Below are 24,872 nucleotides of genomic sequence, written 5' to 3'. Positions count from 1 at the left end.
CCTGACAAAAAGGGGATAGAAGGGTGATGCCGGAGAACTAGAGGTATTTGTGGAGGGACCCCAGCCTCCCACGGCTCATGGTCCACTAAGCATCGTGTCCCAGGTGAGGAATGTTAAATTCCAGGGAACTTGCTGAGGAGAACCCAGAGGCTGGGTGAGCTCTGCCTTGGGCTTCATCCCTGTTGCTTCTGGGCTCTGTGGTGAGATCTGTCGAGTTGAACAGGACAGAGGGGCTCTTTGGTTTCTGGTCTGGCCCTGCATTTCTTCAGGTCAAGTCATGTTGTAGGCAGGCAGGCCGGTCTTCAGGGTAGAGCGCATCCTGCCCTTTATTCTCCACGGCAATAGAGCTTATGAGTGAGGGATGGGTGGGGTGAGGGACTGCCCTCTGGAGACAGGGCAGAGAGGGGCAAGAGGTCTGTTGCTATGGACCCAGTTCTCGCTTCCCCAGCACCCCTGGGTTTTCTGTTGCAGTGGACGCTAGGGGCCATTGTGTGTTGTGAGTCTAAACTCACTGGGAAGGAGACTGTTTCTTTGACTCCACATCCCCTCCGGTGTTTGCTATTTGTAGAGGGTCAAGAGGGACTCCTGGAAACCAGTTATGTTGTTGTTGTTGCTGCTGCTTGCTTTTGTTTTCCGGTGTTAGGGGCAGAACTCGGGCCTCCATGTAAGTCGGTCACTGCTCACAAACACCACTAAGCCCTTGCCAAACAATTATTGTCTGTTGACAAGGGAGCTGTTTCTCAGGTGAGTGCTGGATTGAACTTTGTCCCTCGCCTGAACAGCTGCTGAGTTCAGGCATCGTGAGCTGAGAATCGTACACACGTTAGTAACCCGCGTTTTCAGTTCGGCGGTGCTATCCAGCCTGACAGTCCATGTAGCTAGAGCCTGTGGCAGAAGTGAAGCTGACCCACCAGCTCCCCACACCTCTCTCTTCCGCAAGTCACAGTGGCAGATCAGAAGAGGACTCTCAGGTCTAACCTTTGGCTGTAAAAACACCCCAGCTGTTGACTGGGCAGGGTTGGCCTTGATAACAGCCTCCTGTTTAGAGCAGATATAGATAAGCCAGCCTCAGAGCTGCCCATAGCAATGGAGTCAGCCCTCTCAACCCTGCAGGCCACTAGTGGAATCATTGGTCTGCAGTAACTTGAGCATAGCGTCCTTCAGGGCCGCTCTGTCTTGTGAAGTGGTAGATGTACAAGGCGGGGTGGATCGTGTCCGTTATCGAATACTGTGGACGTGGAGACCACCGGAACACAGTACAGCGGAGCTTAGAGATGACTCTGTGGGTGCCGTCTCTGCCTGTCAGAATATCTGAGTCCTTCAAGGGCCAGCACGTATGTACAGAAGAATCCCAAGAGTTGGGACAGGACAGCCACCATTACCTCAGAGCAGGGACAGGGAAGGGTAGAAACCCAGGAACACCTGACTTGACCTAGTGAACAGGACAGAGTAGACAACCAAGTCCGCAGAGGGAGTCATTCAGGATGCTCTTGTAGATGGAGGAGGACCCGTGTGCATAAGGCATAGAAGCCGTCCTGGTTGCTTACTGAAGAAGAGTAGCGAGACGCTCGGAGTGCTGGCAGGAAGGCCTTATTAGGCGCAGGGTAGATGACGACCACAGAGAAAGAACTGGACCCTTTTTGCTGATTTGGGACCCCCCATTCTTCTGTCTCAATGTCATTAGAGGCAGTCTGTCCCATGGAGAAAAGACAGGAGTTCAAACCCTGCATCCTGAGAGAGAACTTCAGCCCTAGCCCTCAGCCGGTCTGTGACTTTGGGCACATTCCTTACTGTTCTCAAGTAGGTCCTTCATTTGTAGGGGGACCCTGACCCTGACCTGCCTCCCTTCAGGGGGTGCTGTGAGGAGCAAATAAGGCAGGACCAGCCATAGTGGTGTGGTCTTTGTTGAAGATAGTTGCTAGATGCACATGGGAGACCCTAGAATCAGTGAGCTGCTTCCCCAAGGCCAGCTCTGATGTGAAGCCCGTTTCTGTGAGTGCTTCCCTCTACCAGGAAGCTTGGATTCAGGCCCAAGTGGGAGAATGAACACATGGTGGATAAGAGGAAACTCCAGCCTTGGTCCTTGCTGCAGTCTGTGAGTGGGGCGAGTCTTAGGAATCTTTCCCACCAAGGAAGGTGGCAGTTCCCAGTATGTACACTTTATAAGCTGTGAAGGCACGTGAGAGAAAGTGCAAGTTTGTCCGTCCATCCTGGACCAGACAGACACACTCTGAGGATACCAAGCATTGCTGGGAAGGAAGGACCCGTGGGACATGAGAAGCTCAGACAAGGTCTGACAGGCATGGCACCCGGGCTGGCCTCTTTCTGTGATGTCAGCAGAAGCCACAGTGTCTGCCTGCACCTGACTAGGATTTGTATCTGCCTGCCCTGCTGTGCTGGGACTTGGCTGTTGTCAAGACTTCCTTATCTGGCATAAGTCCTGAATGGAGAGCATCTGATTTAGTCCTGAGCTCCTTCCCCTCTGTGGACTCTCGGCTACCCCATTTCCCTTTATTAAAGGAAACTCAGTCCACTTTCCCATTGGGGTCCAAGTGTAGGATCATCTGGCTTGTGGAAGATCTCAAGGAAGAGTTGCCTTTTCAAGGCCGTCAGTTGTTTACTATGCTCAGGAGCAAACCCAGGACCTTGTGCATGAGAGGCGATCACCCTACCACTGATCCACATCCCAGGACCATTCAGTGATTCTTGAATTTTTCTTTTCTTCCTTTTTTTTTTTTTTTAAAGATTTATTTTACGTGTGTGGGTACACAGTTGCTCTCTTCAGACGCAACAGAAGATCCAATTATAGATGTTGTGAGCCACCATGTAGTTGCTGGGGATTGAACTCAGGACCTCTGGAAGTGCAGTCAGTGCTCTTAACCGCTGAGCCATCTCTCCAGTCCACTCTTGAATTTTTCTTTGAGAGTCCGCTTGCCTGGCCTCCGGGGCACAGGTGAAGGTGACAAGAACTGGATGCAGGCCTTCCTGCTGGGGGTTCCTGGCCTGGCTGCTTGGCTCCAGGGTCCTGAAAGTACTGTGTTTAGAAGTCCTGTGGTCATGACCCTGGCCTTTTATCTGATGGCTCTCTTGTGGCTTTCGCTCTTCAGGAACTGAGAGAAGATAACATCATCTTAATCGAGACGAAGGCCATGTTGGAGGAACAACTGACTGCCTCCCGGGCTCGCAGCGATAAAGTCCACGAGCTGGAGAAAGAGAACCTACAGCTGAAATCTAAACTCCATGACTTGGAACTGGTATTAATGGACCGGGTGCGATGGGTGGAGGTGGGGGAGGGGGAGGGAATAGGGATGGGGTGGGGCTAGCGGTGCAGGATGTGCAAGTGGAGAAGGACAGGCTCTCCTGATGTGTCAGCCTCTGAGTTTGCTGCCTGCCAGCCGCTTGTTGACTAAAAGAAGAGCTTGCTAAACTCAGTGGCTTGAGTGGGCACTTAACTGTCCTTGACACATCTGGGACCTGACTTCTGCTTTTGCAAAAGTAACCACTCTTCTGCAAGGGTGAACACAGGTATGTCCTTTTCAGAGGTCCTAAGTGGCTCTTGGATGGGTTAAGTACTGGCGTGTCATAGCATTTGAGGCTGCAGAGAGCTACTTAGAGCCAACAAGTGCACATCACCGGAGTGCCTATCTCAAACCCCTGTTCCTTGTGTCCCTATGTTCAGAGAGTGTTCACTGAGACTTAGGTACCTTCTTGACCTAGGTAGAAATGTCAAGAGACTTATTTTGTAGCAGTCCCTGCTGCACTGGGGCCCTGAGTGGGGTGTTTCGGTATAGCTCTCAGCTAGGTGTGAAGCATGCTGTCCTCCTGCACTAGATGGAGGTAGATGCTTCGAGTCTGAGGCCAGCCAGACCTGTCCTCACACTTTTCCTCTCTCTCTTCCTTCCTTCCTTCCTTCCTTCCTTCCTTCCTTCCTTCCTTCCTTTCTTTCTTTTTTAAGATTTATTTATTCTTTTTAATGTCATAAGTACACGGTTGCTGTCTTCAGACCAGAAGAGGGCATCAGACCCCATTACAGATGGTTGTGAGCCACCGTGCGGGTGCTGGGAATTGAACTCAGGACCTCTGGAAGAGCAGTCAGTGCTCTTAACCGCTGAGCCATCTCTCCAGCCCTACTTTTCCTCTTCCTGCCCTAGGATCGGGACACTGACAAGAAACGGATTGAGGAGCTGCTGGAAGAAAACATGGTTCTGGAGATCGCACAGAAGCAGAGCATGAACGAGTCGGCCCACCTGGGCTGGGAGCTGGAACAGCTGTCCAAGAACGCGGACTTGTCCGACGGTAGGCCGTGCCCCGTGCCTGGGATCTGGCCCCATCTCAGCCGCTGCCACTTACCCAGGAGCGGAGCCCTGGGCTCTTGAGTCTTCCTAGCAACCCACCCGCTCTCCACGAGCAAATGTGATTTCCTCAAGTGCTGTTCGGAGCTGTTTCATTACAGTTCTCCCCAGGGGAAATGTGAGTGGCCTGGCAGCCCGGACGCCCGGGAGTAAGCTACAAATGAAGTGTTGGGATTTCTGGGTCTCCCACAGGCACACTCAGGAGCTTCCGGATCACGGCTCTCTTTGCCAATGACAGAAAGCCCTGACACGGAGAGGTGTCCCCAGTGGTCACTAATCCTTATTATAAATGTACCCTGGGCATTATCTGCACCGTTCATTTGCATAATTGGGCAGGATGGATGCGGTTTATCCAGTCTCCCTGGTGGGGATGCTAAGAGGCTGCTGCTCCCCAGTCCCAGGCTCTATAGATCTTGGGGGGTGGTGGTGGGGGGATGGGGAAGTCCTCCTTCCTGGCAGGCAAATACTGCTGCCCTCTGCTGGTACCCTGAGATAAGGTGTCCATTATGGGAAGGGTGGGGGACCCCAGTCAGCACTGCGGCAGGAAGCTCCATCGCCCAGCAAACAATAAGCCAATTCCTGTGTTTGAAAATAGCTCTGTTCACCTTTTCCATGCACCCGATTGCGAGTTAGTATTGACTTAGCACTTTATGGGGCCGGCATGGGCGTTTGGATTATTTTAGGTTTGAAAGGTAACTGATGAAAATTCCCTGAGAATACTACCAAGGTCACTTCCTCCAGGGCTCTCACCAGCCCTGAACTTAAAGGCGTTGAGCTAACTTGTATCTGTGGACACTGGGCTGTGTCTGCTTCGGTGCCCGTGTGCCAAGCTGAGTGAGGTGCCTGGTAGCCAGCCACACAGGGCGAGAGACAAGGCATTGTCTCTCCTGTGAGGTTTCAAGTCTACAAGGAGGAACGTCTGCCCCCTGGTGGACTGGAGAAGCAGTTCAAGCCCTCAGGGCCAGCCTCCAAGGCCGGAGACTGCTTGGTATAGTTTATGAACCCTTTAAGGTCAGATATGGACATGTTTTATTTATCCTATTATTATTATTATTATTATCATCATCATCATCATCATCATCATCATCATCATCATCATCATCATCATCATCAGCCTTACCTGGCTCATGTATGCTGCTGTGAGTCCCGGTTACTGGGTGGTTTGATGAACCAGTCTTTGTGCTCAGTGTGGAGCTTGCCTTAGTTAGTGATAGGCCACTTGCTATCGGTGCCGGTGCTGAGCTGTAGGAATGTGAACGTTATTCTGTCTAGGTTGAGGTCCCAGGTCATTCCCCCTTGCACATTAACTTAGCTGATGGTGTTGTCCTGTTTAAGGCCTTGTTTAGGCAGCCATGATGAGACTTCATGGTGTAGCTTCTGTGGCATTTCTAGGAATTCCACTCCTCTGGCTCCTACAGCCTTCTCACCCCGTCTTCTGCTGTGAACAAAGCTGCAGGACTTGTGTTGTAAATGTGTCCATTGGGGCTGGATACCACCTGGTCCTTTGTTCTCTGCATTTTGATTGGTTGAGGTTTTCCTTAATGATCTCTGTTACAAGGAGGTGGGTTTGTTGTTGTCATCGTTGTTGTTTAATGATGATGAAGAGTCCTCTACAGGATAACTATTTAGAGTATAGTTAGGCGTTATGCTGGTTTAGTAAAGTGTGGTTGTAGGTCCTCCTTCGAGATCCACAATGGCTAGGTTCCTTTCTAAGGGAGAGGAGGCCTCTCCAGCATCTGTGAACCGGTGTTGATGCTAGAGTTGGACATGCTACGTTGTTGCCACGGTCCCCTCCCACTAATGTCTTTAGGATAGGATGGTCTGGCCTGTTGGGTCTGTACTGTTGCTCTGATAGATGGTAACACTACAGAGGACACATTCTTCAGTCTTTATAGTTGCCCAAGGATCCTAACACGTGCGTCACACGTAGCATTTGAACACTGATGGATGCCTCTGTTGTGGCCCTCAGTGCCCTGTCAGAGCCCCTGGGTGATGAGTTAGTCAGGAGTGGGAAGACGGGCGAGCGTCAGCAGTGCGGTGTTGTAATGAACAGCAACCAGGGGTTTCTACCCCCACCATGAATCATTCAGTTTCCAGATAAAAAGCACAAAACCTTTATTATGTTTATGAGTACACTACAGCTGTCTTCAAACACACCAGAAGAGGGCAGAGGATCCCATTACAGATGGTTGTGAGCCACCATATGGTTGCTGGGATTTGAACTCAGGACCTCTGGAAGAGCAGTCAGTGCTCTTATCCTCTGAGCCACCTCTCCAGCCCACAGAACCTTTATTTTATAACAAGCCTTAACAGCACCAGAGCTGGGCAGGTATCAGCCCTCTATGCTAATCTGTCTACTTCCCACCAGTGACCCTGAAATAGGACTTGCCACGTTCTATCTGGGTGCTCATACTTGGACCAGACCGGATCTCTTGACTCCTTAACCGCTGGTCTTCACTCTCCTCTCTCTCCTCCTCCTCGTGGTCTTTGCCTCAGACTCCAAGCCTGGCAGCCGAAGCCCCAGCTACCTCTCTTCTGCCCGCTGTAGGCTGTGGGCATCTTTATTAACCCAATAGTTAATTAAGGAGCAAGGTTACATAGCAGCACTTGGTGTATGTGAGGATTTCCTTGTCCCTGAGATCTGGGGGTCGGAGGTTAGGACTTAGCCTGACAATACTTAGCCACACAGTAAACCTCAGCAGTACAGTGTGGTCGGGCTCGGATGCGTGGATAGACACGGAACTGAGGAACAGCCTTGACTGTTTCCTTACGGTGTTTCAGACCTACTGTGTGTTCTTCCTAAGAGACTCCATAACTTCCTTGAAGCCTTGCATCTGCTTGTAGGGGAAAAGACCAAGAAGTCTAGTTCTTGTCTCTCACGAAAGTGCTGGGTTGTTTAAAAGCAGAGTAGATGTCTTTTAAAGCATTCAGCTTTTTTCCAGACTCACCGAAAAGTCTAAAGCAGCTTGCATGCACTGTCTGACTTTCCTCCGTAATTGTGAAATTGGAAGAAATTTCTGATGTCAAGGTTTTAGCCCAGGCTGTCCAACAATGGGCATATATACACAGGCACAGATTCCCTTCACCCTCAATCAGCCGGTCACTTAGCCCCCTCTGCTGAGCAGTGTAGATGCCCTCTGCCCCTATAGTGGACACAGAAAATGTCCATGGCCCTTGAGTCAGTCAGGTAAGCAGTGAGGGGACTCAGGTCCCAGGATTGGCTCCCACACAGTAATCCTGCTTTTCCTTAAAATCTAGATAGGGTGGGCCCCACGTCTGCCAGCAGGGGACTGACTTCACTGTTGGATGTTGACATGAGATGCTTGGCATTCCTATTGGGATGAGAATGAGGGACAAGAAGGGAAGCCTAACTCTTGGGGTTCAGCTTATGTCAGGAAGTGGAAGCAGGGTTTCCAAAATGCTTAACCCTAACAGACTCGACCCTTCAGCCTCCAGGAAATCCTTCGTGTTTGAGCTGAATGAGTGCGCCTCCAGCCGCATCCTGAAGCTGGAGAAGGAGAACCAGAGCCTCCAGAGCACCATCCAGGGTCTGCGGGATGCGTCGCTGGCGCTCGAGGAGAGCAGCCTCAAGTGTGGGGAGCTGGAGAAGGAGAACCAGCAGCTTAGCAAGAAGGTAACCTTCCAGGGCCCTTAACACATCTTCTAGACTCTGAGGAGATTTCCTCACTCAGGGCTCTCCTATGGGACCCGTGTCTCAACATCTGTATTCTCCTGACATGCTCCTCAGTGTCATATAAGGCTCCTGTGGCAGTGGGGGGAGGGGGACAAGCTAAGAGGAAACCAGGCCTCAAGGACCCCACCTCTGCTGCTTTCTCTCCTCTGCGTGGGACTTGGCATACATTTCCTGCTGTGGAAAAGATCTCAGGGAACCATCTAGCTACATTTACCCCCTCATCACTAAGAACTGAGTGCCATGTGACATTTTCACTGTCCAGGGACTTGTTTTTGCCTTTAGAGGACACTAGGAGACCTCCTATCTCATGCCTTGTCTTTTGGAGCAAAGCAAAAATGGGAGCAGTGACCACATGATTTGGTCTCCTAGATTTCTGTGGTCTTAAGGCAGGGAATGTCTTTATAAAGGGACACCCAGTCTTGTATACTATGAAAAAGAAGAAGACCCTCCCACTCCATGGGTTCTCAGGCAGGAAAGCCCTGGGGTATCATCTTGCTGGGCTAGGGACAGTGTGGGTCACCTCTGCCCTGTAGCCTATTGTCTATATACAGATCTGTGCAATGGGTACTGCCACCAGCATGACTGCCCACATCTCAGTCAGAGTGTGGGTGTATTTGTGTGTGAGAGAAACAGAGGGGTGGGGGAGAGGATATCTTTAGTAAGCAACAGAGTATGGAACAGAGAACCAAGAAAGGACAAAAATGAAGGCAGTCCATCCAGAGGGGTCAAGCGGGATACAGGAACATCCCATGTTTAGATTTCAGCAGCAGTGTCAGACACAAAGTCTGGCATAGCTCTCTAGGAGTGGGGTCAAGCATATTTGGTGGAGAGGGTGTAAGCCAGGAGGCTGTCAGGGAAGAGCTGGGGACCTTACCCCACAAGCCTGAGAACATGCGTAGGAAAGTCCCAAGTCCTAGTCCTCCGTAAAGGCATTGGGCTAGTCACTGACCTGTGGGTCAGGGCCCTTCCATAACTGACCCCACTTCCTACTAGCAACTGCTTCTGTTTCTGGCCACACAGCATGGGCTTTACTGAAGCAACTCTGCCTCCCTTCTGAGGTCTTAAGTAAGGGATGGCACAGAGGTGGCTAAGACAAGGTGGTCTTGATTTCGGAAAAGATCCATATGTGATACATTATAGCACCTTCTGGAAAGCCATAACCCGGCATGACTGGTTGAGATGCACCTGGCTAGGGTCCAATGGTAGAACCCTAGCAACCGTGATACATGCACACACCCCCCCCCCCCACTGACCTCCTCTTTCCCATTAGCAGACCCCAGCTTCCCCGGTGGAGTGTCACGGTGCCCCCATGCAGTAGGAAGGAGAAAGATTGCAGCGTCAGTGTAGACAGGGATGCTTAGAGCTGTGGGAATGTGAACCTTCGTCCATGCAACACCCCAGTGTGGACAGCCGAGTGAGAGCCACAGTTCAGTCCTTGTGCTGTCAGGGTCACTGGGCACCTCCGGTCCTCCCTTAAAGGTTCAGATTGAACAGTGTCCGAGCTTCAGATACTTCTTAGTATTGTTTATCCAGAAGCCCGAGACACACACAAAACACAGACCCGGAGAGTCAAAAACTGGGCGTGGGCCCAGCAGTGTGCGGGGAGGCTCAGCTGCCTGCAGTAGGTGTTAAGGTTGAGCATGATGCATGTCTCTGGCCCTGGTCAGCTACTAGGAACTCCCACATAGTAGAGAGGACAGGTTTTTGACTCTGCCCCTCTGAGGCCAACACAAGCTTCTCATGCCGAACAAGCTTGGTGATAACAAGAAACGGCAGCCCAGGTTTGCAGCCTGGGCATCTCCAGGGAACAGGATTGCCAGCCCCGCCCAGTCAGGACCTGAGTCCTAATGGGCAGGTAGATTCTCAGGAGATACGGAGAACTACGTAGGTAGAACTTCATGCTCTAAGAAGCCTGGGCACTGGTGGGTTTCCCCCATCAGAGCCTGGTGTTGGAGGGTGGTGATGACAGGGAACTTGTCCAGGCAGGACAATACATTCTGGCTTAGGGCAGCAGCAGTGGGTTGTAGGGGGAAATAGAGTGGGCAGAAGGGGCAAGGGTTGACGACAGGTTTACCTGGAGGGTGACGGAAGCTAAGCAGCTGGATCCTGTCACCAAGCGTAAGGAAGAGAAGGGGAGCCATACAGTCTTTGTTGGGAATGTGGGGCTAGGTGCTTTGGTATGTGGTCTGACCCTGAGAAGTGACTGAGGTCAAGGGGATAAAAAAAAACAAGACATAGAGTAGATTGGACATCCGGCATCATGGGTAGCCTAGGATAGACTGTGGACTGCTGCCCAGTGTCTTCGCTTATCCCAGGCAGAAAGTGCAGGTCATGTCAAGCCAGTGACTGAGAGGAGGTATAAAGACTTTATTGCAAAGCGACACTGGTACGTTTTTTTTCCTCAAGGGCCCATATTATTAATACCCCGGGCAGAGAAGGGTGGATCTGTCTGTCTGTCTGTCTGAACACAGCTCACTTGAGTAGACTGTCACACAGGCTGGATCTTTATATCTGCAGATTGAAAAGTTACAAACGCAGCTGGAGAGAGAAAAGCAGAGTAACCAAGACCTGGAGACACTGAGTGAGGAGCTGATTCGAGAGAAGGAACAGCTGCAGAGTGGCATGGAGGCCCTGAAGGCGGACAGGGCCAGGCAGGTAGGCACAGCCACCATTGCCTCACTCGCTCCTGCTGGACGAGGAGCTGAGGAGAATGGCCATGTCATTGGGCAGTGTCCTCAGACAGTTCCGATGGTTTTGACTCTGGGAAGGAAATACCAGAGTTCCTGGCCCAACTGGTCTAGTTCCGTTCTGTTGCTTATGACAAACACCGTGGCTGAATGCAGTGTAGAGGAAGAAAGGTTGCACCTTACAGGTAACAGCCTGTCATTGAGGGGTGTCAGGGAAGCAGGAACTTGACGGCAGGCCTACTTGGTGCCTCACACATCTTTACTTCCAGGAAACTCACTCACAGCCAAGGATGCACAGCAGGGATAGGTGGAGGAGGACGCTTGTTCTCTGGCTCTCTCGGGCTCATGCTTGCTTAGTTTTTCCTATATAGCTCAGGACTATCTGCCTAGGGAATGATGCTGCCCACAGTGGACTGGGCCCTCTTATCTCGATAAATAATACAATCCCCCAGAGGCCATTCTGAGGACTCTCTCAATTGGGACACTTCTCTGCTGGCTTGAGGCTGTGTCGGGTTGACAGTTAAAGCTAACTAGGACATGGGTGGAGTCTGCTAAACATCCTGCAGCACACGGGCCTTCTAAAAGCTGTTAGTGACAAGGGCGAGACCTTGTCACACCTGCAGGGTTCTGGTCGCTTCCACCATAGGAAGTATCAGGATGTTGATACTCAGGGGAGCCATCAGGACTGGGACTTTCAAAGGCCGCTGAACATCTCCAAACTCTGCACAGAAATAAGTGGAGAGTAAAGAGCAAGGCTGGGTTCTCCGGCATTGAGGTTTTTAGCTTCTGTTGTAGGTGAGTAAGAAGTGGGGGGGGGGGGGGAATCAGACAGCACCATGTGTGATGAGCACAGGTGGGGGCCCTGTCCATGCAGCTCACCTCGAAAGGCAAGTGCCAGGCAGCAGGCTCAGGAATCTTTATGAGTAGACAAGGTAAGGACTGGTGGGTAAGTGCAGGGCCTCTTTAGAGCTGCTGTGCAAGGTTGCGGGGGGGGGGGGGGGCACTGACCATGAGGTTGAGAAGACACAGGAAGGGAGCAAGGCATAGAGAGCAGCAACCTGTTGTGCCCTTCAGGAAGATGCAGGAGACAGTATTCTGTACCACAACAGAAGGTCATGGCGGTGGGCAGGGTGTCCACTGGGTCCTGCTGACCGCTACAGAGCGGGCCAAGGGAATCACTCATGTTTTTAAGAAAGAGATGTATCCTTTAGGTTTAAGATCATGCTTACCACATTGAGTGTGTTTTGATGAGCCATGGATGGGTCTGGGTGACTTCCACTTAGAAGCCCCTGTATGAACCTAGATGGCTAGTGGAGGTTCCTGCAACAGTCTGGGTCATGCCTAATGTGTTTGCTCATAGATAAAAGATCTGGAGCAGGAGAAGGGCCACCTCCACCAAGCTGTGTGGTCACTGCGGGAGAGACCGCAAGTCAACAGCATGAAGGATGTGGAGAAGGAAAACAGAACCCTTCACCAGGCTGTGACCGAGGCAGGCAGCAAGCTCAGCCAGCTGGAGTCGGAGAAGAAGCAGCTGCACCGAGACTTGGAGGAGGCCAAGGAGAAGGGAGAGCGCGCAGAGGTGCTGGAGAAGGAGCTGCACCGGCTGGAGAAAGAGAACGAGCAGCTGACCAAGAAGGTGACCTCCCTGAAGACGGTCACTGAAAAGGTCGAGGCCCTGGAGCATGAGAGCCAGGGTCTGGAGCTGGAAAACCGGACGCTGAGAAAGTCCTTGGACACCCTGCAGAACGTGTCTGTGCAGCTCGAGGGCCTGGAGAGGGACAACAAGCAGCTGGATCAGGAGAACCGGGAGCTGCGCAAGATGGTGGAGGCCATGCGCTTCACCAGCGCCAAGATGGCGCAGATGGAGACGGAGAACCAGCAGCTGGAGAGGGAGAAGGAGGAGCTGCGCAGGAATGTGGAGATGCTGAAGACCTTAAGCAAGAAGTCGGAGCGCCTGGAGCACAGCTACCAGAGCGTGAGTGCTGAGAACCTGCAGCTGCAGCACAGCCTGGAGAGCAGCAACCACAAGTCTCAGGCCCTGCAGAGGGAGCTGAGCGAGCTGGAGGCTGAGCGCCAGGCCCTGAAGCGAGACCTAGAAACTCTGCAGCTCGCCAACAAACAGCTCGAGGGGGCTGAGAAAGACAGGAAGGCCCTGGAGCAGGAGGTGGCCCAGCTGGAGAAGGACAAGAAACTGCTGGAGAAAGAGACCAGACGCCTATGGCAGCAGGTGGAGCTCAAGGACGCTGTCCTGGATGACAGTGCGGCCAAGCTGTCGGCGGCCGAGAAGGAAAGCCGCGCGCTGGACAAGGAGCTGGCCCGCTGCCGGGATGCGGCCAGCAAGCTGAAGGAGCTGGAGAAGGACAACAGGGACCTCACCAAGCAGGTCACCGTGCACACGAGGACGCTCACCACCCTGAGAGAGGTGAGCCTCATGCGTGGGCAATGACAAAATGAGCCTGTTTTCAGGGCGGGAGGTTCTAGGTCCCACTCACTGCTCACTGACAACCCCGTGGTAATCATTTCCTCCTGCTCTGTGTCCCACGTTGGTGTTCCTCCACACACAAAGGCTTGTGACCCCCCCCTTCCCCCCGCCATGGATTCACTGTAGACTGAACACCGTAAGTAGAAGATGCACTTAACACATTTGATCTCCTGCCCATAGGAAGCTTAGTCACATAGCTCTCCATGCCTGTGATCCCCCTCTGCCCCCGGGGACTGATCAGCTCTAGCCTTTGCCCAACACTTAGAGCCAGCATTGAGCTATGTATATTACTAGGCTGTGGTAAAACCAGAATTCCCAAAAATTACCTGTCAAGTAAAAAGAATCCTAAGACAGCCATGCACCAGAGGACTGCCCCATTCCAGACTACAAATGGTCAAGCTATTGTATGTGTGGGGTTTGTTTGTTTGTTTGTTTGGGTTTTTTTTTGTTTTGGTTTGTTTTGGTTTGTTTTCATTTAGTTACATTTTCAAGTTTTCCCATGTGAAGTAGGTTTCGGGTTTTGGGTCATGGTTTTCTTTTCTTATATTTATTTATTTACTTTGTGTGTGCGTGCGTGGGCACATGCGTGTTACAGCTTGCATGTGGAGACTGGAAGGCAGCCTGAGAGAGTCCTTGCTGTCATTCCACCATTTGGGTTCCGGGGATCAAATCAGGTGGCCAGGCTTGTCAGCAAGTGCCCTTAGCTGTGGACAGAGTCACTGTCCCCACAGTGAACAGCTGTTGAAGCCGTGCTTTCTGTATGACTGCAAGATACACTAAAGCCTGTAGATTTACTCTGGTAATCATAGGCCCCTTTAGATTGTTCCCAGTGTTCCCCACCATTTTGCTTAGGGTTCGGGGTCTTTTTCTTCCTCTTTGGTGTTGAGGATTAAGCACGTGGTCTTGAGCATGCTCACTGAGCAGTGTCCCCAGCTGTCCCTGATTCATTGGTCCAGGACATCCTTGCCCCTCACATCAGATGCTTTCGAAAGGATATATTCCTGGAACCGGAGCAATGGAACCAAAGCACATGACCGTTTTCGCCTGTAGTATATTGTGCTTCCTGCGGGGTGCCTGTTCTACGTCCCTTGGTGTCTTCCTGTGGATTGTCAGGGCGTTCGTTTATGGTGTAGGTCTAGAAGACAGAGTTAGCATCTGGGTGGTTCAGCCTGCAGGTTTCATCTCAGAGTGTGTCCCAGGACTCTTCCGCTCACTCGTCCAGGTACCTGGCTCCCTCTAGCTTGTGATTAAACCACCCCTTAGTGGTGCGTCCTTCTGGCTCCTCAGCATGTGTCAGGCAGACAAGGAAGAGATCAAGGGAGAGAGACGATGCTCTGTGGAGCTCAGCCTGAGGCGACTGCAGGCTGCTCTGTGCCTAGTGAGAGGAGGGAAGTGATTTCAAAGTGAGCCCAGAGCCAGGCAGTGTTTTTTTTTTTTTTTTTTTAAAAAAAAGACAACTGTTGGTGTAGTTGAGCCAGGGAAGGACCCAAGCCCTGCATGCCACTCACAGTTCTTCTCTGTGCGGGCAGTATGGGCTGTGTGTACAACTACCCGGGGACCTCCAGGGCTTGTCACATAGATGCACGTTTCACTCACCACAGTCCTGCAGCAGTCCGCCCTTTGTCTGTCTCGGCGCTTATCAATCCAGGATACTGTCCTGCTTTTGCTGTCCTGCCCTTGTTTTTGTTTTTGAAACCAGAATCTTGCTCAGGCTAGTCTGGGATTCCTTGTATAGACCAGGCTAGCCTTGAACTCTTGATCCTCCTGTCTCAGCCTCCTGAATGCCCACCCCGAAAGGGCTTTGTCCTAGAACTCCTCCATCTCAGCGCTAGGTATGGGTGGTTGGCAGGTTAGAAGGCGCGCGCGCGCGCGCACACACACACACACACACACACTAAACAGAATTAAAACCCACATGCCAGCTCTCCTCTGCTTCATCCAGACTCATCCAGATCCGTGATCTTCTAACCCATAACCCCTTGCCAGAGTTGCTCACCTGGCACAGCTGCTAACCTGGCAGGAAAATTCTATGGTGGGCGTTCTAGCCTGCATATGGTTTTGTAGGAGGGATAAGCCGTACCCCAGGCTGGAGATAATAGCTCCCCTCAGTGAGCTGTGTGGGAATGGAAGCAAAAGGGATTGTGGAGATGAACCTTGAGCTCGTTGCCCACATTCCGAAGGGAAAGCCTAGGTTTAAAATAAACCCTTCAGCATGGAAACGGGTGGCTTGGCGGGCCGTGTGCTTGCCTAGCATTCATGGAGCCCTCCCTAAGTTGGAATCCCAGTGCAAAACCAGGCATGGAGGTGCACACCTGTAATACTAGTACTTAGAGGTAGAGGCAGGAAGATAAGGAGTTCAGGTTCATCCTCAGCTAGACAGCAAGTCCAAGGCCACCCTGAGTTACCTGAGACCCTATCTCAAAAAACAGTAATGACAGCAACAACAGCATCTCCTTTCTTTATATCAATTACTTGCTAAATGTGTAATTTTTAAAAGTCAGTCACATTAGTGGAGATAATGCTCATGGCTAAAGGTCATCGTAACAGTATTTCTGACCCATTTTGGAGAACATTCTGGTTCCCTTCTCTACATGTTGCCACCTGGTCTGTTATTTACAGCACTAGGAGGGCTGGGAAAGGCTTCATCCCTTTCTTTTGGTGGAGCATTGTGGAGTTGACCACACCATCAAACTAGCCTGCTTGCCCGAAACATCTGAAACCCACAGGTGTGGCAGGTTAGAAGGCTGACACACACACACACACACACACACACACACACACACACACTCAAGAGGTGGATCAAAGCTGTGGCACCATCGCAAGGCAGGTTAGAAGGCTGACACACACACACACACACACACACACACACACACACACTCAAGAGGTGGATCAAAGCTGTGGCACCATCGCAAGGCCGTAGCCTCTTTGCCAGACTCCTGTCCACATGGTGGTTTCTGTCTTGCAGGACCTGGTGCTGGAGAAACTGAAGAGCCAGCAGCTGACCAGCGAGCTGGACAAACTGAGCCAGGAGCTGGAGAAGGTCGGCCTCAGCAAGGAGCTGCTGCTGCAGGAGGATAACAGTCATGGTGACACGTAAGGATGGTGCCCTGCGTTAACACTCTGCTCTCTGATGAATCTGAGCTTCTGGGTCCCTGTGTGACTCGACTCCTTGTGTCTGTCCTTTAAAGTTCAGGTCTTGGACCTAGGAGTCTTGGGAAATAGGAAAGGAGATTGTTTTGTGTGATAAAAAGGCTGCCGTGCTGGCCAATAACCCCAGGGCCTCCTGTGTGCCTGACAGGCTCTAGACTGACCTGCACTCAGCCACAAGAAGAGCCACTTCTCTTTTTAATTTGATGATTGCCATATTTCCTAGCCAGGCCTTCTTCGAACAGTGTGGCTTTTCAGAGAAATCTAGTCCGGCAGCCTTTTCTGGATTTGTAACCAGCAAGACTCACATGCCTGCTTTGACATGTGGAAAGGCTGCGGCCTGCCACACAGCTAGCATTGTGACCCTGGACCGATTGCTGGGGTTTCCTAAGATGGATGGAGTCTCCCTGTCTATGAAGTGTTTGTCATAGAACACTTCTTTAAGGAGTGGCTGTAAAAATGTAGTCACAGTCTTTTGCGTGATGGTGTTGTAGATGTGTCAGCTGAGAAACAGCCCCTTCCCCCACCCCTGCCAAGGGATCTGGGCAATGGGTTTGGCTTCCAGGGTCCCTGGAACACCTTCTGCCAGTGGTGCATAAAACCAGCTTAGTGGGAAGGGTGTGTGTTGACCACAGGGTGATGGAATTAGAGGTAAACTGTTCTATTATCGTATCTTTATATTTTCAGAAAAGGCAAGATTTGGGAAAGCAAAAACGAATCCTCATTGAAAACAACACTAGCTATGAAAGAAGAAAAGATTGTGTTTTTGGAGGCACAAGTGGAAGAGAAAGAGAGCTTGAATCACCAACTCCAGATCGAGCTGCAGATGGTGAGAGCCAGGCTCTGTCATACCTTCCCCAGAGCAACCATGGGCAGTGCTGTAGGATCCTGAGGGTGCCAACCTCAGGGTACAGGGGCTGGGCACACAGGAGCCAGATACATAGTGGGGAGGAAGGTGTAGCTCAGGGCAATCCCACACTTCCAGGGGAAGTTAGGAACATGAAACAGCCCAGAGAACCAGGTGTAGACCTGGAGGCTCCTAAGCCCCTTGGATGGGACAGGGCCTTATATGAATATGTGTGTTAGCTCTTGGGCAATACAAGTACATGTCCCCGTACATGTGCACACTCTATATACATATAGACATGCTGTCCTCACGTTTTTCACACATGTCAATAAGATGTTACACACACACACACACACACACACACACACACACTCAAACACACACTTCTGTGTACATGCAATCTCCATCTATGGGTGGACTGACTCCACATGTATGGTTTCCTTTTTTGAACACATGGCACATGCCCAGGTTACAGAGTTGATTTGGGATCTGAAGGCAGGCAGAGGCAAACCTGGCAAGGCCTCTGTGCGATGTATAACTGACTGCCTGGTTTGCCTCTTGTATGGCTTAGACTGGAGGAGGCTCAGGCAGCCAGTAAGAGCTGCCGGACATGTAGCTAAGGTGGGGCCTGAGACAGGCGTGAGTTCAAATCCCTGCCTTTCCTGTCTTTTTTGGGGAAACACATAGCAAACAGAGCATCTGGCCCGTCCCTCCTCGGGATGAGGGGGTGGGTGTCTGAGACTTTGTGAAGCGTCCCTACCCACTATTGGGACTCCTGCATGTCTTCTACCTGCCTGAGTCTGCTTTTCAACATGGCCTGCAGGTAAAGAAAGAATGTGAGCAGCTCAGGAAGACCCAGGAGGATGGAACCCAGGCGCAGAACGTGCAGAAGCACGCTCCAGACAAGGTCACCAGTCACCAAGAGAAGGAGGCCTGGGGACCCAGCCACAAAGAGGCCACCATGGAGCTACTCCGTGTGAAGGACCGGGCCATCGAGCTGGAGCGCAGTGTGAGTGGGCTGCCCGTGAAATGACCACACTGTTAGCAGTTGCCCCCAAATAGCATGTTGTCTCTAAAGAATATGTGCCGGCAGAAGCCATGGTGGACAGATCTAGTAGGACATTTTTGACCTGTCCTGGACGGGCCCTTAGGTGGCTTTCACCATACTCCCTTCAGAGTTCCTAATACAAGGGACGCAGCCAGTCTCCTGGACGGAACCCCTACTTGCTGTGACAAGCCTAGAGTGCGTCCACCAGCCCTCATCCCCATAGTGTTGAGTTTTCCAGCGCAGCATCCAGCACTTACTCCCAAGCCGTGTCTAAATAAAGCTTTATTGACATGCAGCCACAGCTTTTATATTTACATATGCTCTGGCTGCTCTCCCACTGCAGGGGCAGCTTTCGTCTTTGGGATAGAAGTGATATGGCCACCAAACCTGAAAGTACTTAATACCCTTGGCCCTTATCAGACAAAATCTCTCCAGTGCATTCTTGTCCCTCTAATTCTGTTTGATTCACAACAGTGACTTCACAAAGCCCATCCTGATGATTCTCAGTGGACAAACAAGCTGTGACAGCATTAGAGGCTTTCTCAAAGTCGTGCTAATCAGGGCTAGCACCAGCCTGTAGCCCGAGCCTTGCCTCCTAGCCTGATCAGTGGCATGATTGATCCAGCCTTTGCTAGTTTCCCACACTTCAGCACCCACTGCTGTTCTACTTACTGGACAGTTAGTGATGACGGCTTGAGCTCTGTAGTCATGGGGGAGTGACAGCTCACAGAGAAGTACTTTTGGGGTATTCCACACCGACCGACAGAAACAAATGGAATCTTGAAAGCAGCCTGTATGCCAATACGCCCCAGACCCCAGGCAGTAGTCCCTATAAAGTATTGTCTCTTTGTAAATAATATTCACTGTCTGTGAAGAGGGAAACCATTATCTTCCTGAACCTGAAGACACGCCCAGCTGCATGTACCCTCAAAGGTTCAGTAAAACCTCAGGCCCCATGCCCAGAGAGAGCTGGCCACGCTGTGTGTAACTGACGCATGCTTCTCCCCTAGAACGCAGCTCTTCAGGCGGAGAGGCAGTTGCTGAAGGAGCAGCTGCAGCACCTGGAGACTCAGAACGTGTCCTTCAGCAGCCAGATCCTGACGCTACAGAAGCAGAGCGCCTTCCTACAAGAGCACACCACCACGCTGCAGACGCAGACTGCAAAGCTGCAGGTAGCAGGACCCTGGCGGCTCCTCGGTGGGAGCTGCAGAGCCAAGCATGGGGGACCTGGAGACGGGTGGTTGTTAAGAGGCTGAATGTATACCCTAGACAGTAGGGAATCTTTGGATATAGTAGGGAGGGGCGTGAGACATTCCCTACAGTGGGGCTTTTCAGTTTGTATGTGTGCGCGTGTGTCTGTGTGTGTGCGCAGAGGGGAAATGGGACTATGACCTGGCTTCCCATCTGCTGGAAGCAGCCAGCAAGGCCCGCACCTCAGCCCACGTACCACGTGGTCTGTAGGTGTGGGAAAGTAAAAAAAAATTACTCATTAATTTCTGGGAAAAGTTGGAAAGTTGCATATGGGACAGAGACAATAAACAGGAAACTTAACTTGGCGAAGGAGTTGGGTTTGTTTTGTTGAAATGAGAAAATAGGATGTTGGTTTGTTACTTTGTTTTGTCTTGGGAAATGTCTTTGTCTGGTTTTAATAGCAGGGCAGTTCTGGCCCCTGTTTGGTTTTTAATGTTTTGGTATCGTGGTAGAATACGTTAAAAGCCCAGGTGCTTAGATGTAGCCCATTAATAAAAGTGCACAGCGTGTACAAGACACAGTCCAGACCCTCACGGCACAAAAGTAAATACGTAAAAATCAGTTGGTTGACAGTATTGTCTGATACTCGGTCCTTAAAGATTTTCTGTCGACTCCTAGAAAATAGGCTTTAAAAATAATCCGTAATGACATGTAAGGGGCTCTTGTAGAAGGACATGATTTCTGGAGTTGGCTCAGGGTGGCGGCTTTTTCATGGCCAGTTTTTTCCATGTTGGCCCCACTTCTTCAAGTTCTGGTAGCCCTCACTGCCCATGGCTGGCCTGCCTTGAGGTCCCTCTGAGGCTGTCGTAGCACTGCTCATGGCTGGCCTGCCTTGAGGTCCCTCTGAGGCCGTGTGCTGCTGGTCATCCTTGGCCTGACCACTCACAGGGCACTGTTCTCCCTAACAGGTGGAGAATTCCACACTGAGCTCCCAGAATGCAGCGCTCAGTGCACAGTACACCATGCTACAGAGCCAGCACGCCGCCAAGGAGGCGGAACACGAGAGTCTGCAGCAGCAGCAGGAGGAGCTGGCGGCTGTCTATGAAGCCTTGCTTCGGGACCACGACCGCCTGGGTGCCCTGTACGAGCGCCAGTCCTCAGAGTACGAGGCCCTCATCTGCCAGCACAGCTGTCTGAAGACGTTGCACAGGAACCTGGAGCTGGAACACAAGGAGCTTGGAGAGAGGTGGGGCGTGTAGGGCAGGGGAGGCAGAGGCTGGGGACAGGGAGGTCGGGTACATACATGGGAGACCGTGAGAGGCCTGGTGTGGGGATGTGGCCTGTGGTGGAGGCAGCTGGTGTGCTGAGCCCTTAGGCTGCACAGAGCTCTCGGTACTTTCCTGAGGCCCGCATGTTCCCCGTCTCTCCCCCACACTTCCTCTTGGCTGGCTGCTTTGCATTGTTGCTGCACCTGAGCTGTCTCCAGGGAAGGAAATAGAACCTTTAGCAATTTCTACTTCCTTTTTGTTTGTCCAGCTGGGGATTGTGGCAGGGAACACTGGGGCCAAAGAGCACCGTGGCTCACTCCGGGTCTGGGTGGCCCAGTGTGGACACTTGGAGACCTGTTTGGTTCTCGTAAGAATTCTTTTCTCCTTCCTCCCTTTTTCTTCTCTTCTGGCCTACACCCCTGGGAAAATTCTGACTACCATTGTGCAGGGATGTGTTCATTCACACTTCGCTCCTCCAAGTGTGAGGCTAGAGTGCTTGCTTGAAGGGAAAATAAAAGAGTCCTCCCATTATGTGAAGTATTGAATGTGCACAACCAAACACAAAGGAACTAACTCCACACCTCTGATCTCAGCACGGTAGATCTCAGGAAAGTAGAGACAGGGAGGGAGGTGCTGAGTCCCCAGCTGCCCTCCCTCAGGTGCCCACCATACCTTCAACCTTTCTTTAATCCACACTGGCTGCTCCCCCCCCCCTTTTTTTTCTTTTTAAGGTAAATTTTGCATGTGTTGAAAAATACCAAGTGTTAACGTCTCACCATAGAGTACCAGGTCTCAGGATGTGTGTCACTAATTGACCTACTGTTTTGACTGAGCTCCTGCCCATGCACCGAGGGTTCCAGATCCCTGAGTGCACTTACTAAGGGTCCAAAGTCCTGTCTTGACTCAGTGACCTCGGCTGCTTGGACAGAGCTGGAGGCTCCTTCAGGCTGTGCATTGGGCTGTGAGTGCCTGTCACACAGCGTTGGCAAAAGTCTGGGTTCTTTTTATCTGATACCTAACTGGACCCCTGCCATAAATGTCCTGTGACTTGTCAAAGGCTCAGTGGTAAGCCAGACCCCCAGAGCCTGTGGGCCACGTGCTCAATGCGTGTGCTCTGCTGGTCAGCTTGAGGCCTTTATTTTTGTCAACCTTGGATGATTCCCCCACAGTCCCTAACTGTGGAAGCCCAAGAATCCCTTCATCCCTAGCGCCCACCATAGTGGGGTCACCTCTTCACCTTGGCCGTTAAGTAAGTTTCCTAATCTGATCACTTGGGGCTCCAGTGAGATGATCCAGATACAGCTGATGTGGAGGGTAGAATTAGAGAAGAGGCTCGAGAACCCAACAGCAGGACACCAACAGTGCTTCATACTCAGAAGAGAAAGAGGGTTGGGGGAAGCAGTTTCCTGAGCCGGATGATTGGTGAACCTGGGTCATCTTCTTGGTGACAGTGGGCGCTTGTCCCTGTTCCACCTTGTGCTCTGCTGCCCCCCAGTGACAGCTGTGTAACCTGCAAGGGTTGAATGAGAAAGAAAATTCATTATGGCTGGGAGGTCTGGCCAACCCATTCCCAGTGCCAGGAACAGATATTTGGGCCCCCATACAGATTGAGGAGGATGTGAGGAGGGATTAGCTGTTTCACAACATGGAGTTTAGCTGTTTATTCTGTGGTTTCCTTTAGAACTACATTGTAACATGAATCTCTAAAATAAAAGCTATAGTGTACAACCCTCATGTTCTCGGTGACCTACAGAAGGGGCCAGGCCATGACAGGGACACCAAGGGGCCAGAGAATGGAAGATGAATCTGGGGGTGGGGGGTACTGGCCCCCCACTATGGCAACATTTATTTTGTCTCTCGATCCAGCCTCTCACCTGTCCACAGAGAACAGGTTTCAGAGGAACCCCACCCCTTTCCAAACCAGTAATTTCAATCTCCTGGGGCGTGAGTTGCTTTGTTGTAGAGGAAGCCTGACCGTGTTCCCTCCGCTAGGCACGGAGACTTACAGAAGCGTAAGGCAGAACTGGAGGAGCTGGAAAAAGCCCTGAGCACTGAGCGGGAGGTTCTGCAGCAGGAACAGAGGACCAGTGCCATCGCCACGAGCGAGAACCAGAGGCTGCGAGGAGAGCTGGACAGGTGAGCACCTGGGCACGCCTGCCTAGCCCTGGGAGAAGTGGAGGTGACATCAGTGGTCTGTCCAGACCCAGCCCTCTCTGAAAACCGAAGTGGAGGCTTGTGAACTCCTGGTCATGTGTTCTTATGAACGGCATGATGTTGGCTTAGTTAGGAGCTGAGGGGGCTAGTGGGGGCTGGGTACTCAGCCAATCAGGACAAGGAAGGGACGGGCCATGTACCTGGGTAGGCATAGTCACCTTCAGATGTGAGCCCAGCCCTCGGAAGCCACTGTGGCCCTCCTTAGTCATCAGATCCAGCCACTCACTAGCACTGAGTTGTAACCAGAAACTCGTTCCTGTGTATGGATCTTCTGTGGGCGTTCAGAGTTCACAGAACATTTCAGTCATCAGGTTCATCTCTCCCGGTAGGAACAGAAGTCTTTCCCAGGTCTGTGCTGGTGCCGTCTTTAGTGTTTGGTGTTGGCATCCTTATCTTGCTGTGTAGAACAGCCCGAGGCACAGTGCTCAAGTGCAGTCAGTGTCCCTGGCGCACAGTAGCAGCCCTGTGCCTGGGAGAGAGAAAAGTAACCTGTGTTAGATAAGCTTCCCCTGCCTGGAGTCACCACGCTGGAGGCTGTGCTACATGAAGCACCTCTGAGCAGGCGCTCACGCGAAGCTGCCTCTAAACCAGTTGTAAGCCATCGCAAGGAGCCCTTTCCTCCCTACGAGCAAGGTTCAGTGTTCACTAACTCCATGTTTGCTACAGTTTAATAGAACTGGACTGCCGGCCACCACCCCTTCTTGTTTTAGAGGTGAGGAAACCTGGTAGGTAGCTCAGAGATCAGGTAATGCTCGAGGTTAAACCTTTAGTTAACAGCAGTGAGGGCTGAGTCCAGGATCTTCTCTTGTTTCAAGTCTGACTGGGGGAAACACTGCTTCCTTCCACATCCTGGTATTACTATATCCCGGGCTTTATAAACCCAGGTGCCTGTGGCGAGGGGGCATGGCAGGCATCTGGGGAAGCACTGTCCCAGCGGGCCCTGGCTGTGATGCAGAGCCCTTGGACAGTCACAAGGGTCCTGTAGTGAACTGAATTCGGCCTCCTTAGGGGTCAGGTCACTCCTATTTTTATTCTGTGAGGCCGGGTACCTCAGTACAGCCGCGAAGCATTTGGATTCTTGGATGTTGACAGTGAACTTGTTTTTTTGTGGGTGTTTGTTTTCAAGATGTACTGCTGTGTTTTAATTGTGCGTATCTGTGTGTAGGTGCACGCACGAGTGCAAATACTTGTGTCCAGGGGTGGCAGATCTTCCTGTATCTGGAGTTTATAGTTTTGAGAGGAATCTGGTCCTCTGCAGGAGCACCCAGTGCTCTTGACTACTGAGCCTCTCTCCAGTCTGAGGGTCAAGTGTTTGAAAGGCTATCTGACTTTGAGAGTTGGGATGGCAATGAGTGTAGTAGGCTTACGTAGTCCCTTTCCTGCACGTACCATTTTATAATCCCAGGAGCTAGAAAGCCCCGCCGAGTTGGACCCAGCACTACTTTTTATTTTATTTTTTTACAGTGAGTAACTTTCCATATGTTTTCTTACAAAAGTATAATATAATTAAATATGATTTCACTAGCTCCGATTAGTTAGGTAGGTTTCCAGTGCCAGGCATAGCCTCCCTCTCGTTGAGTCGGTCTTAAGTCCAATTAGAGAGTTGTTGGTTACCGCCGAGCTGCGTGTACCGCTGTTGCCCTTGTGGGGTTGTCAGGCTGTGCTGGTGGTTGATGTGGTTCGTGGGCATCATGGCCGAGGGGGACTGTTGGTTCTCTCTCTCTCTCTCTCTCTCTCTCTCTCTCTCTCCTTTGGAAGCCTGTGGGCAGAGCATTTCAGAGGGAAAAAAATATTCTCTATTTTTCTCTTAGTAGCACAGCTTCTTTGTTTTCTTTCACTTATGCCAGAATGCCTAAACTGTAATATAAAAGGCCCTGTGCCTTTTGTAATGGGCCACGGTGTCTTCTTCATTTCAGTGGACATCTACATGAGCAAAATGGCC

The 24,872-nt window shown here is 51.4% G+C and overlaps 1 protein-coding gene across 4 annotated transcripts in view; it reads left to right on the top strand.

Moving 5' to 3' along the window:
• Window positions 1-24,872, top strand: part of Ccdc88c (coiled-coil domain containing 88C) — a 119,826-nt gene that overhangs the window by 72,358 nt on the left and 22,596 nt on the right. For all 4 annotated transcript variants that reach the window (XR_005506202.2, XM_343096.9, XM_039113347.2 and 1 more), the window contains 11 exons: window positions 3,108-3,254; window positions 4,152-4,296; window positions 7,802-7,986; window positions 10,564-10,701; window positions 12,094-13,155; window positions 16,181-16,308; window positions 17,050-17,191; window positions 18,033-18,218; window positions 19,268-19,429; window positions 20,417-20,694; window positions 22,709-22,852. Coding sequence is in view for 3 of the 4 variants with exons in the window: in XM_343096.9 (XP_343097.4) it covers window positions 3,108-3,254; window positions 4,152-4,296; window positions 7,802-7,986; window positions 10,564-10,701; window positions 12,094-13,155; window positions 16,181-16,308; window positions 17,050-17,191; window positions 18,033-18,218; window positions 19,268-19,429; window positions 20,417-20,694; window positions 22,709-22,852 (2,717 nt within the window). In the remaining variant the exon portion in view is untranslated. The remainder of the gene's footprint in view (window positions 1-3,107; window positions 3,255-4,151; window positions 4,297-7,801; window positions 7,987-10,563; window positions 10,702-12,093; window positions 13,156-16,180; window positions 16,309-17,049; window positions 17,192-18,032; window positions 18,219-19,267; window positions 19,430-20,416; window positions 20,695-22,708; window positions 22,853-24,872) is intronic.

This window comes from Rattus norvegicus, chromosome 6 (genome assembly GCF_036323735.1).
Source record: "Rattus norvegicus strain BN/NHsdMcwi chromosome 6, GRCr8, whole genome shotgun sequence".
Lineage (NCBI taxonomy): Eukaryota > Metazoa > Chordata > Mammalia > Rodentia > Muridae > Rattus > Rattus norvegicus.
The sequence above is the reverse complement of the archived record's forward strand: the minus strand, read 5'-3'. Positions and strand labels throughout refer to the sequence as shown.